Raw genomic sequence first — 13,938 nt, 5'->3', positions numbered from 1 at the left:
CGAATATTTTACTATTCGCCTACCACTATTGATGACCCATTACCAGGATGTGATCCTATGTGCAGACTGGATCCATGGACTTATATAGACTGCATTCACTTTGCCTAAATGTCATGATTGATTACATCCCCTACCATCTTATTGACGTTCTACTTTGTTTCTGCCGCTGTTCAGACTCCTGTGAAATGTGAAGAATAAATTATACAGACTGAAGAAATGATGCTTGTTCTTACCCAGTACTGGTACCAAGACAGAACAGAGGAAAATCAGAGCAGTCTCCATGAGCCCTGCAAGAAACAATAGGATGTTGGTGAGAAGAAGGAGGACGATGCGCTCATGCTGTATGTACAAACTTCATAATATGGTCAAATAGACTTAACGGGGTGTGCTCATCGTCTCTGTTCAGGAGCGCACTCCTCCCCTGCCTCCAGGCTTCCTCCTTGCTGGGGGGCGACATGCTCCTGATGATTGACACTTTGGACTGGCGCATGGCCTCGTGCTGGCGCTCACTGTACAATCTGCCATGCTACAAGCAGAGGCTGTCACAAAACAGACTAGGGGAGAGTCCAGCATGAGCCAAAACACAAAACAAGGGTAGCATGACAAACAAGGAATACATCGGGGACAGCTTGACAACGGAGGGCATTAGGACTAGTGAGAGGGAAGATGGACACCTCCTCACTTACCTGTCACTGTTCCCTGCACTCCTATCCAGTTCCTATACAGGTTCCTCATCTGTCGCCGAGCATGAACCTGAAACCCTGAAAAGACTCTACAATAATCCCTGGCTAGGGAGTTGGCAGGTGAGGGACACTAGCCCTACTGCTGCACTAAAACAACACACAAAAGATGGAAATAGACAGGGGGGAACACAACAACAGACTGTTGCAGTCAGAACAGAGACTGCAGCCACACCAGCAACCTCAAGAGAGGGTTTCAGTAGCTCCTTCCACCTCCAGGACCAGCATCCAAATGACAAAGAGATCAGAGAATAACTGGCACCCTCTGCTGCTAGCAGAGGGTATATAAAGGGACTGCGAGTGGTCCCAAACCAGAAACACCAGGTGGCAAGGAGTACTGACATTAACCCTAGAACTGTCAAAGGAAAGGAAACATGTTTAATATTGACAGTCAAGAATGGAAATGACTCTCAAGTCATGAATCTGTCACTAGTCTCATAATGCAGAGAGACAGCCGTGACCGAGACAGCTTTGTTTCTACAGCCTCAAAAGAGAGCAGGGATAGCAATCTCGCCAGCTTCAGAACAGCGCTTACAAGCTCTATTGGCAAAAGCTTGTAAGCGCTGTGCTCCTTAGCTTAGGAGACCGGTCACCACTGACAGACTGCAAAGGCGGCCAGTAACATGGGCAATGAGCAGTAAGTAATAAGATTACAAATCCCTCGGTTCTTGAGAAGTTCTTGAGGAGGGAGAGGAGGTCAATTTCAAAGTTGCTTGTTTTTACAAGTGTTTTGCAATTCTACCCATTTGAGAAAATGAGAAAACCCCTTTTATTAGTCCAAAAAGAAATCTAATGTATGGTAGGTAAATGGCTAGAGCATGAAATTGCTACACTAGATCTAAAAGGATATGAGGGCATATCAGTCCTGACATTCGATATTACCCGACTTCATGGCATGAAAATGGACACAAACTTTGTATTCTTCCTAAAGGTACAAGGTGAATGATCGTTGCATCTTATACCTCTGCGATAATCACATATTTCTGTGCTTCTGTAGTAGTATATGGCAAACAGCATTGACATTTACATTACAGGTGTACAGAGAACCATATGTACTACACAATCACCTGATGTAAAGGGCAGCGACCGATGGACCTTAATGATTTCACAAAAAATAAGATTTAGATATAAGTACAGCCATGCAGACTTCACAAAAAAAAATCTCTGAACTCCACAGTGTTTATATATGGTGTTTTTCAAGCCCACTTCAATTGGGATGTGTTCGACACAGATACAGTACAAGATACAGGGCAAGTACAAGAAACAAGTACAGCTAATGTCAGGAACATGCAGCCAGTAACAAAGTTACATGAAAAATGAATCTTTGCTATATCTATTGTGACAACTCTGGTGTAAATTAGCGCATGGGATCGCCATCATCTGGGTTAAGATGAATAGCATAAGAAAAACTTTTACTCCAATGCAGTGGATTAGATTCAAAACTGGCCACAATAAACGTTATTATCTTTATGCATAGCAAAGCAAGTCACAAAGCATAATAAATGTTAAGCTGTCAGCCACCATCTAAACATTATCTAGTGAGTTCATAAAGACTTCATGACTTCTCTGTATCTCAGACCCTGGCTACACTAACTGCAATATGCAAAGAGCCTCTTTAGAAGAGGACTTGATCCCTAGTATCATCAATTGCATGTAACAATCCTAAAAGTCAATATTGACCCTTTGACGACCCCTGACAGATGAATTTGGATAAGAAGCCAAAGCAGAAACTCCATTTTCAGACACGTGTTTAGTGCTGTTGCCGCTCATCAGTGATCTCTAAGGTTTAGCAGCTTCGCGGAAGCTTAAAAGGGTATTGCCAAGTTTGGAAGTAATACCCGGTCCAAGGGATATTGGATAACTTCCCAACTGTTGGCGTTCCGTTGACTGGGACCCCCACCTATGCCGAGAATGGGGGTCTGAAGACAGAAGTGTAATTGGAGCGGTGGTGGATCATGTGCACTGCTGCTCCATCCATTCTTAATGGGAGTGCGGCACTCAGTTGGTCCTTGGCACTTCCATAAGAATAAAAGGATTGGCTCTATCCCGGATCCAACTCTGTTCCATCCATTCTTAATGGGATTGTCGGGGATTGCCGAGGGCGGCACTCAGTTGGTCTTTGGCACTTTCATAAGTATGAATGGGGTGGGTCTATGCCGAATCCACCTCTGCTCCATTCATTCTTAATGGGATTGTCGGGGATTGTTGAGTGCTGTACTCAGTTGCTCTTTGGCACTTCCATAAGTATGAATGGAGTGGCTCAATCCTGGATCCACCTCTGCTCCATCCATTCTTAATGGGACTGCCGGAGATTGCCGAGCGCTGCACAAAGTTGGTCTTTGGTGTAAGAATGAATAGAGCGGCTCTATGCCGGATCCACCTCTGCTCCATCCATTCTTAATGGGATTGTCGGAGATTGCCGAGTGATGCACAAAGTTGGTCTTCGACACTTACATAAGTATGAATGGAGCAGCTCAATGCCGGATCCTCCTCTGCTCCATCCATTCTTAGTGGGACTGCCGGAGATTGCCGAGTGCCGCACTCAGTTGGTCTTTGGTGTAAGAATGAATAGAGCGGCTCTATGCCGGATCCACCTCTGCTCCATCCATTCTTAATGGGATTGTCGGAGATTGCCGAGTGATGCACAAAGTTGGTCTTCGACACTTACATAAGTATGAATGGAGCAGCTCAATGCCGGATCCTCCTCTGCTCCATCCATTCTTAGTGGGACTGCCGGAGATTGCCGAGTGCCGCACTCAGTTGGTCTTTGGTGTAAGAATGAATAGAGCGGCTCTATGCCGGATCCTCCTCTGCTCCATCCATTCTTAATGGGATTGCCAGAGATTGACGAGTGCCGCACTCAGTTGGTCTTCGGCACTTCCATAAAAATGAATAGAGCGGCTCAATGCCGAATCCTCCTCTGCTCAATCTATTCTTAATGGAACTTCCGGAGATTGCCGAGTGTATATATATTAATATTATTATTATTATTATTTTTTTTTAACCCATTCTTAGCGTTCCAAACATTCCAACAAAATGACGGATGTTGGTCGCTATTTTGCTGGTTTCATATGAATCAATAAAAATATTCAAATATTCATATTTGCAAGAATCTGTCATTTTCAGTAAATTTGGGGCCAGATTTGATTGGTTACATATTGATATGCTCTTCTCTACTGCCCAATGATTCCCTATATGATAATAAAGGGCAATAAATGCTGGAGCCGCATCCTTTGGAGCATTAATTAACCCCAGGCATGCTGGATGAGTTCGCTGATATCACTGAAATTCCTATACAGCGCTGGGGATTTTCTGCTGCCTTGTCAGGGATGGTTGCCTTGAAGGATTGCCTGGATATTGCACTGCAGACTTCTGCAGATCCCAAGTAGTGGGAAGAAGTGCGGGGAGGAGGCGTGCTCTGCCATATCCCTGACTCAGGGCATCACAAGGATGTGGTACAGAGGCAGCTAGGGGATGGGAAGAAATGGCACACAGCAGTCAAGATGCAGGTACTTTACACGGATTATCATCCCAGCTCCATACCGATGCGCAATGTCCTTCTTTATTAAGTCTTTTCCCATTTTCCAATGTCTCTATTCCCTGCTCATAGTTTAACCTTCACATTATGGGATTTGTCCCCTGCTCCTTCTTACTGCACCATGACTTTCCACACGCATCTGCATGCACCATGCCACAGAAATGGGGGGCATTGGACCCTAATATTGCATATTACATGTTTTATGGCATGAATGGTGTGAAATCATTGGTAGGAATCGCACTGTGGTCAGGGGTGTAAATATTGGGGGTGCAGAGCTGTTAATACCACTATAATATTGAGGGACCCCCTGACGGATTTTCTATTGTGGCCCCAAAAATTCAAGTTACATCTCGTGCGGCTTTTATTGGGCACTCGGTCAATTTTACAGTTACAAATTGGTAGTAAAATTTGAGTCAATAAGTTTAGAACAAACATTAGGAGGTCTTAATGTTATCACTTGCATATAGATATCACACTTATACACTGTATACTTTATTTATCACACTTATATACTGTATATTTATATATCACACTTATATACTGTATACTTTATTTATCACACTTATACACTGTATACTTTATTTATCACACTTATATACTGTATATTTATATATCACACTTATACACTGTATATTTATATATCACACTTATACACTGTATATTTATTTATCACACTTATATACTGTATACTTTATTTATCACACTTATATACTGTATATTTATATATCACACTTATACACTGTATATTTATATATCACACTTATACACTGTATATTTATTTATCACACTTATATACTGTATACTTTATTTATCACACCTATATACTGTATATTTATATATCACACTTATACACTGTATATTTATATATCACACTTATACACTGTATATTTATTTATCACACTTATATACTGTATACTTTATTTATCACACTTATATACTGTATACTTTATTTATCACACTTATACACTGTATACTTTATTTATCACACTTATATACTGTATACTTTATTTATCACACTTATACACTGTATATTTATATATCACACTTATACACTGTATATTTATTTATCACACTTATATACTGTATACTTTATTTATCACACTTATATACTGTATATTTATATATCACACTTATATACTGTATATTTATTTATCACACTTATACACTGTATATTTATATCACACTTATATACTGTATATTTATATATCACACTTATATACTGTATACTTTATTTATCACACTTATATACTGTATATTTAAATATCACACTTATACACTGTATATTTATTTATCACACTTAATATATTGTATATTTTACTATATAGAAGGATAAACCTAGAAGAGTGACCAATTCTACAAATCTATTGTTTGGAGGTATTTACTAATAATTCCTAGCATTATCATAAATATTTACACTTTGTATTCTGAGGAATTCTTTATCACTTTCTCAGTATACATATTGCCCCCATTATAGAGTCTCCCTTCATTGCAGTATTACACAGGTTGTGCCTATATGGTGCTGGCGGGCAGTACTATGTGGCCATTCACAACTACACAATCTTAATTCTCATCCAAAAACTGAATAACTAATAGGAAATATCTGCAGAATTAAAGGGATCCGTCATGTGGAAAATGCGATCTGATCTGTAGCATGCTACAGGGAAGAAGCAGAGCAGATATATATATATATATATATATATATATATATATATATACCGTATGTATATATATACCGTATGTATGTGTATATATATATATTATATATATATATATATATATATATATATGCACACAGATACAAAGATAGAGAGAGACAGAAAGACTGATACAGAGACAAACAGAGAGATGGACACAGACAGACACACAGAGACAGACAAGGAAAGAGACAGACAGAGACTGTGAGAGAGAGAGATAGACAGTTACTATCCTGGGCAATGCCTGGGTACTAAAGCTAGGATATCTGATATATAAAGCGGAGTGTATGTGTGTATGTCCGCAAAAGGAATCCGCACCGTCGCATTTACAATCACGAAATTTTGCACAGACACCTCATGTGACTCAGGGAACGTCATAGACTATGTTTTGACGGGAAAATTTAACCCCGTGCTTTACAGTTAATCTCCAAAAAACCTGCCTCCATTAAAGGCAATGGAGCTGCGAGCTACAGGTAATTAATAGCAGCTGTAATTGGTTGCTATAGGAACAAAATAAATTGCTATTATAAGAAGCTTATGTGTGAGACAGACAAAGACAGAGAGAGACAGACAGAGAGACAGAGAGAGGGAGACAGACAGAGAGAGAGAGACAGACAAACAGAGAGACAGAGAGAGACAGACAGTCAAAGAGACTGAGGCAGAGAGTCACACAGACAGAGACAGGGAAAGAGACAGAGACAGGGAAAGAGACATAGACAGGAAAAGAGACAGAGACAGGGAAAGAGACAGAGACAGGGAAAGAGACAGAGACAGGGAAAGAGACATAGACAGGAAAAGAGACAGAGACAGGGAAAGAGACATAGACAGGAAAAGAGACAGAGACAGGGAAAGAGACAGAGACAGGGTAAGAGACAGAGACAGGGAAAGAGACATAGACAGGAAAAGAGACAGTAACAGGGAAAGGGACAGAGACAGGGAAAGGGACAGAGACAGGGACAAGGAAAGAGACAGGGAAAGAGACAGAGACAAGGTAATAGACAGGGAAAGAAACAGAGACAGACAGCAAAGAGACAGACGGGGAAAGAAACAGACAGGGAAAGAGACAGACAGAAAGAGCGACAGAGATAGAGAGAGACAGACAGAGAGAGACAGAGACAGACACACAGAGAGACAGAGACTGGGAGAGACAGTTACTATCCCAGGCAACGCCCAGGTACTACAGCTAGTATATATATATAGTTATATAAATGGGAAAAGATTCAGTATAACTTGTAATTAAGTCATTTTAATTCCAGAACACTTTGATCTTCAGAGTCCAGTGGGCGGTCCTAACCAGAGATTGACAGCCTTCATTGTATACTCTACATGTAATGTACACATGTAGCGCTGTCTGGGTGACCGCACACTGGACTCCTAAACCTTATTTTGACACTGATTTATCTTTGGGTGGATACATTGCTTCTATGGACAGTTTTAGGGCATTCATAATTAAGTCCTTGAGCCAAAATATCAACAGAATGTGTCATCAGAGAATGAATTAATAGGACATTCACATAATATACATTAGCAGCAATAAATGAACACAAACCTTATCATTTCTATTAAAGCGCATTTAATGAGCGTGTGTAGAGGTCATTTTGAATGGAGGGTAATAGCCAACTATTGTAAATGGTGGATCTTGTGTTATCTATTGTATATAGAGGTGTTATCAGTCATTGTACAGGCGGGGGAGGAGGTGAGCTGTGACATCACCAATTGTGAATGGTGGATTTTGTTTTATCTGCTGTATACAGAGTTGATATATGTCATTATACAGGAGGAGGAGGAGAGCTGTGACATCATCTAGTGTGAATGGTGGATCCTGTGTTGTCTGCTGTATACAGAGATGTTATCAGTCATTGTATAGGAGGGGAGGAGGTGAGCTGTGATATCTCCTATTGTGCCTGGTGGATCCTGTGATATCTACTGTATATAGAGATGTTAGCAGTCATTGTACAGAAGGAGTAGGAGGTGAGCTGTGACATTGTTGCGGGCGGAGGAGGGGACGCCGCGCTCTCCCACTGCTGCTCGGGTCCGGCTGCCGCGGCTGCTGCGGCCTGCTGCTGCTCGTGGGCTCGAGCGATGAGCCGGATCCCGGGGACTCTAGCGGCGCTCCTCGCCCATGAGTGAAAGGGGGTTGTTGGGTGTGGGGATTGTTTATTGTCCGTGACGCCACCCACGGTTGTGGTGATTTGTAGCCCCACCGCTGCTCGGTGTGGGGATCCCGGGAGTGATGGTGTGAAGCAGCAAGTTGTTGTGTTGCCCCTCCGTGGGTAGGGGTTGGTGATCCCGGGGCCCGGTGATGAGATGGGGGATGCAGGGCCTGATGGGCGCAGGGACGCGGGGGCAGCGCTGTGCCTTGCGGCACTGTGGTACTCACTCAGCCTGAGACGTTGACACAGTTTTTCGGTAAACCACACGGCTGGAAAGACGGTTCCCACGGACGGCTGCACTTGCTCTCCCAGTAGGTAACGGTGATGTCCCTTTGACCTGCACCTAGTGTTTCTGTGTTGGTAGCGATGGGTTCCCACCGGTAACCCGCTCCCCGGCTTGGATATGGGCCGGAGGAGCCCTACTTTGCCCGCAGGCGCTGGCCCTGAGGAACTGGTGCCTTGGCGGTGGCGGTGTTCCCCCTTAATGGTTGGACTGTTGCCTTCAGTCGGGACTTGGTTGTTGGGGGATCGACGTCCCCTTCACTGACGGATTCGGCAAATTATGGCGACTCCTAGCCTTGCCGGGGTCCGAGAGGCCCCTGCCCTGGTGCTGACTGTCCTTCGTATACTGCTCCAGACCGCCGGGCCACTACCCGTCCGCGGTCCTTCCAGCAACCTCCGAGCAGTCCCCCTCCAGACGATCACCGCTGTTGCTGACCTTGCTGACCTGTCCTGCACTTAGCCGGACTAACTTCAGGTCTTTCTACGCTCACTTTTACTCTTGTCTTCTTTGCTCCACTACCACTTCACTTTCACTTAGCTCCTCTACCACCTCCTTCTACTTCACTCCCCTAACTGATCTGCTTGTTTACTCCTTTCTGTCCCTAGCTGGACTGCCTGGTTCTTCCCGTCTCCAGAGCTGTGTACTCCTCGGTGGGCGGAGCCAACTGCCTGGCCCACCCCCTGGTGTGAACATCAGCCCCTGGAGGAAGGCAACAAGGATTTTGGTAGCTTTGGTGTTCCTAACTGGGATGTAGGGTGTGGTGGCGTGATGACCTGTGACCCCTGGCTTGCCCAGGGCGTCACAACATCACCTATTAAGACTGGTAGAGCCTGTGTTATCCGCTGTATATAGAGGTGTTATCAGTCATTGTACAGGAGGAGGAGGTGAGCTGTGACATCACCTATTGTGAATGGCGGATCCAGTGTTTTGTACTGAATATTCAGATGTTATCAGTCCTTGTACAAGAGTGGGAGTAGGTGAGCTGTGACATCACCTATTGTGAAAGATGGATCCTGTGTTATCTATTGTAATTATAAGGCTGGGACCACATTGATGTATGTTCCCTCATGTGAGAGAATTGGATGCGATATGCTAATGACACTTGGCTCAAACTCTGCTACGAGAATCAGAGCACAGGTGCAGAGAAAATGGAGAGTTTAATTTTGCCACTGCCTGTATATCGCCCTGCACTCGGATGTCATCTTTGTGCAGTCCGATGTTTCACACGCACCCATAGACTTGTATGGGTGCACGTGTTCCAATTTGAGCTGCCACTCGCAGCATGCGGCAATATTTTTCTCTTTCGGAATCGGCATCTCTGATCTGCTTTGCCACATAGTATAACACTGGTCCGAGAGCCATCTGATAAAACATCGGATTGTATTTGTCCGTGATATACGCTCGTGTGAGTGAGCCCTAAAGATACCTATAGTCAGATGTAAATTGTGATGGATACTTTGTATAGAAATGTTGAAAGTTCTAAATGGAATGTAACAAATAGAGAGCGGTTACAATAACAGAGCACATGGCTGATATCACGAGTCACTAGTGCAGATTTTTACCTGTCTGTATCATTGTAAAAGTTGCAATTAGGACATTAATTCTTGCAACAATTTATTAAGAATGTCTCAAGTTGACGACATGGAGAATTTTCAGTGGTTCGTCAGCTGTCACCAAGCCGCACAGGGAGCCAGTCACGTCCGCAAATCTCAGGGCTTGTCTGAACTGAACCTACGTTTGATAACATATAGTTTTTATCCTCTTTAATATTTTCTTTTTCTCATGTGAAGTAAAAAACAAACAAAACATTCAAAGGCATTCCAGCTAGACCCAACAATTAACAACATAGAAGAAAAGACAATGCAGTGCAGTCGTCCCTTCTAGGGATGAGCGGACCTATGGACGTTCCGATGCACCACGGTCGGCCGGACTTTAGATAAAAGTTTGGTTATGGACTTTACCTGAACCTGGCTCTGGACCCCCAACCCAAAATAAGTCAATGGGGACCCAAACTATGGTGCTGTAAAATGGCTGTAAAATGGTCATAATATGACAAAAGGAAGCAAAATGGGAGTAAAAACAGGACAATTGCCCTGCAAACAAATGTGGATAGGGAATAAATAAAAAAAAAAGAATGACATGAGGGCCCCCCTATTTTTGATAACCAGCCAAGGTAAAGGAGACAGCTGGGGATGGCTGGTATTATCAGCCTGGGAAGGTCCATGTTCTTGGGCCCTTCCCAGCCTAAAAATAGCAGCCTGCAGCTGCCAAAGAAGTGGTGCATCCATTAGATGACAAAATTCTGGTGTTTTGCCTATCTCTTCCCAACTGCCTTGGTACGGTGGCAATCGGGTAATATTTTTGGGGTTAATGTCAGCTGTGAATTGACAGCTGGCATCATGCCCAAGGGTAAGTAATAGAAAGGCATTTATTAGAAATCCCTATTACTAATCCGGTACGTATATGTACCGCCCCGCGCTCGGCCGCAGCCGAGCAGCTCGGATCCGGGCTCATTTGGTGGGTGGCTCGAGCGCCTCCAGAACCGGGGGTCACATCGCTCTGCAAGGGGTTGCTGGCAATCTTGATGGGGGTGCTGGTTAGGTAGGTGTACGGCCGGAGCCATGTTTGGAGTTCGTGATGCCACCCACGGGACGTAGTGAAGGTGTAGACACCACCGCTGCAATTAGGGGGCGCCCGGGGGAGATGGTCATGCAGCAAGATGTTAACCCCTCCATGGGCAGGGATGGTGGCCCCAGGACCCGTTTGGGAAGTGATGTGGTGGCTGGGCGGTGCAGGGCAGCGTGCGGCCAGATGGCACTATTGTACTCACTATGACAGATACACTGGAGTCTCTGGTGAATCAAAAAAAGGATAGTGGTCGGTGCCCGCAGCTGGCTGCGTCTGGTCCCCCACCAGGTTGGTGGTCCCCGCCTTTCTCCTGCACCTCATTTGTAGATTCTGACTGCCTACGCTTCAGCGACGGTAGTCCGCTCCCTGGCGTGTATGTGTCGAGAGAGCCCATTTTGCCCGCAGATGCTGGCCCGTGGGATCTCTCTGCCTGTGCAGTGGCTTTCTATCCCCCTCGGTGGGCTGTTGCCGTCTTTCGGGTCTTGGGACGGGAAAGGACCTAAGGTCCAGACCTCAATCAGTACATTCGACGTGGTCCAGTGGCTTCTGGATCTCGTTCTGGGTCTGAGTGCCCCTCCTGGTGCTCTGGTTTCCAGTTGGTTCCCTGGTTCGGTACCGGTGGGCCACTACCCCGTCCCAGTCCCTTACGGTTCCACCAGCCGTCTTCCCGGCTCCTGCAGGCGGCAACCACCGTCTGTCTCCTGGCCACAGGGTATCTGGGCTACGACCCAGATCCCTGACAGACGTTTACACTTTGCTACTACTCCCTTTCACCTCCAAAACTGATCTGTTTGTGTTTTTCCCGCCTCAGGCTCTCCGAACTCCTCAGTGGGCGTGGTCAACTACCTGGCTCCGCCCCCTGGTGTGAACATCAAGACCTGAGAGGGGTGACTCAGGGTTTTTAGGTTGGCCGCTGTTACCTTTTTAGGGGGACGGGTGTATTGCAAGGGCCTACATGTGACTACCTGGCTAGTCCAGGGCATCACATAGACACTTAAAAAAATACACACAAATGGAAAGTAATGGAGAGACATGTATCAGAAATCCCTATTACTAATCCGGTAAGTATACAGTTAAAAAATACACACGCACAGAAAAAAAAAATAGTTTATTTGCATAAATACTCCCCCACACTCCCTCTTTCATGAATTTATTAGTAAAAAAGAAATCCTCAAAGCTCTGACGTAATCCAATGGAGTAATGTCCCACGACGCCCATCGATTTATATGGAGCTTCGTTCTGAGAACAAGACTCCATGGGTCACTCCCTGTCAGTGGCAGACCCGGAACTTCTCACTCTCAAGAAAAATGCTGTACCTACCCTACTAATGCAGTGACCTATGGAGTCTCGTTCTCAGAATGAAGCTCCATAGGAATTGATGGGCTTTGTGGGACATTACTCCATTGCATTACGACAGAACTTCAAGGATATTTTTGTAATTAAAAAATTGGTCAACGAGGGAGTGTGGGGGAGTCTTTATTCAAATAAACAATATTTTTTCCTGTGTTTTTTAACTCTAGTCTTGCTGGGTTAGAAATGGGGGGTTCTGATAGACGCCTGTTTATTACTTACCCCTGGGCTTAATGCCAGCTGTCAATTCACAGCTGATATCAACCCAAAAGTATTACCCTAATTGCCACTGCACCAGAGCAACCGGGAAGAGTCAGGCAAAGCGCCAGAATTGGTGCATCTAATTGATGTGCCACTTCCAGAGTGGCTGCGCCCTGATATTTTTAGGCTGGGAAGGGCCAAATAACCATGGACCTTCTCAGCTTGATAATACCAACCCCTAGCTGTCTGTTTTACCTTGGTTGCTTATCAAAAATATGGGAGACCCAACGTAATTTTTTTTTATTTATTCCCTATTCAACAGGCTGTTAGAGCACTCTGCACCAGGCTATATCAGGGCACTCTGCAGCAGACTGAGAATGAAATGGTGGTGCAACTGTGCTGCCCCTGCAGCAGTCGAACTGCTCGGATCCGGGGTTGCTGTGGCTTGAGGGTCTCTGGACACGGGGGCTTGCTGCCACTCAAATGTAAAGGGAGTATTTACAGGGGATAAATGTTCATGACGCCACCTGCGGGTTGCGGTAAGGGGAGTACCGCCGCTGCCGAAGGGAGTACCGGGGCAGATCGTGTGTGGGCAGCAAGCCAAAGCCGAGGGTGGAGGAGGTGGCATGGCTATTGAGGTGGCCGGGGGCAGACCGGATTCTGTGGCCGGGTAGGCCGGATCAACTGGAACTGGGTTACTGCTTACCCGCTCCACACGCAGGGCATCCGCTTCATGGGCCCACACCGCCGCGGCCACGCTCCTCATCTCGACTCTCCAGTCATCCAGCGGGAACAGGAACTGCGTCCGCATCCTCCTGCAGAGTCGCTCCGTCTCCTCTTCAATCCAGATAGCCGTCCCAGGAACAGCACGTTCTGGTGACCAGTCCCTTGGCGCCGACATCTTGCTGCAAGTTCCAGGAACTTATGGGCAGAGTCCTGATGTCCCTGCGCCCACCTCCGCTCTTACATCCTGTTATACTCCCCCTTGGTTCTCGTCACCAATCTCTCTGGATGAGGGGTGGGACTTCGGCTTCTCACTCTTTTGCTGGGGATGATGGCGCAGTTGTTGTTTTTGGCGCCAAAATATGGTGGGCAAGATGGTGGCAAGGTAATTTTACAGTCACTTTTCAGATTTGGACAGTTCTGTAAGGCGCACGTCACCTGGATTAGCAGATCCAGTTCTTATCCTATTCGTGACGCCAGGAATTTGAGGTGTGCCGCCCCTGCAGCAGTGGAACTGATTGGATCTGGGGTTGCTGTGGCCCGAGGGTCTCCGGACCCGGGGGCTTGTGGCCACTCAAATGTAAAGGGGGTATTTACAAAGGATAAATGTTCATGACACCACCTGCGG

The 13,938-nt window shown here is 45.5% G+C and overlaps 1 protein-coding gene across 1 annotated transcript in view; it reads right to left on the bottom strand.

Annotated features, from left to right (window-relative positions):
• The window catches only part of FXYD6 (FXYD domain containing ion transport regulator 6), a 98,025-nt gene that overhangs the window by 64,101 nt on the left and 19,986 nt on the right, over positions 1-13,938 (bottom strand). The window contains exon 2 of the mRNA XM_075327343.1: positions 234-287. Within this exon, the coding sequence (XP_075183458.1) occupies positions 234-282 (49 nt within the window). The 5' untranslated portion in view covers positions 283-287. The remainder of the gene's footprint in view (positions 1-233; positions 288-13,938) is intronic.

Source organism: Anomaloglossus baeobatrachus, chromosome 11 (assembly GCF_048569485.1).
Source record: "Anomaloglossus baeobatrachus isolate aAnoBae1 chromosome 11, aAnoBae1.hap1, whole genome shotgun sequence".
Taxonomy (NCBI): domain Eukaryota; kingdom Metazoa; phylum Chordata; class Amphibia; order Anura; family Aromobatidae; genus Anomaloglossus; species Anomaloglossus baeobatrachus.
Note: the sequence above shows the minus strand (reverse complement) of the source record. Positions and strands in the feature narration are given on the sequence as shown.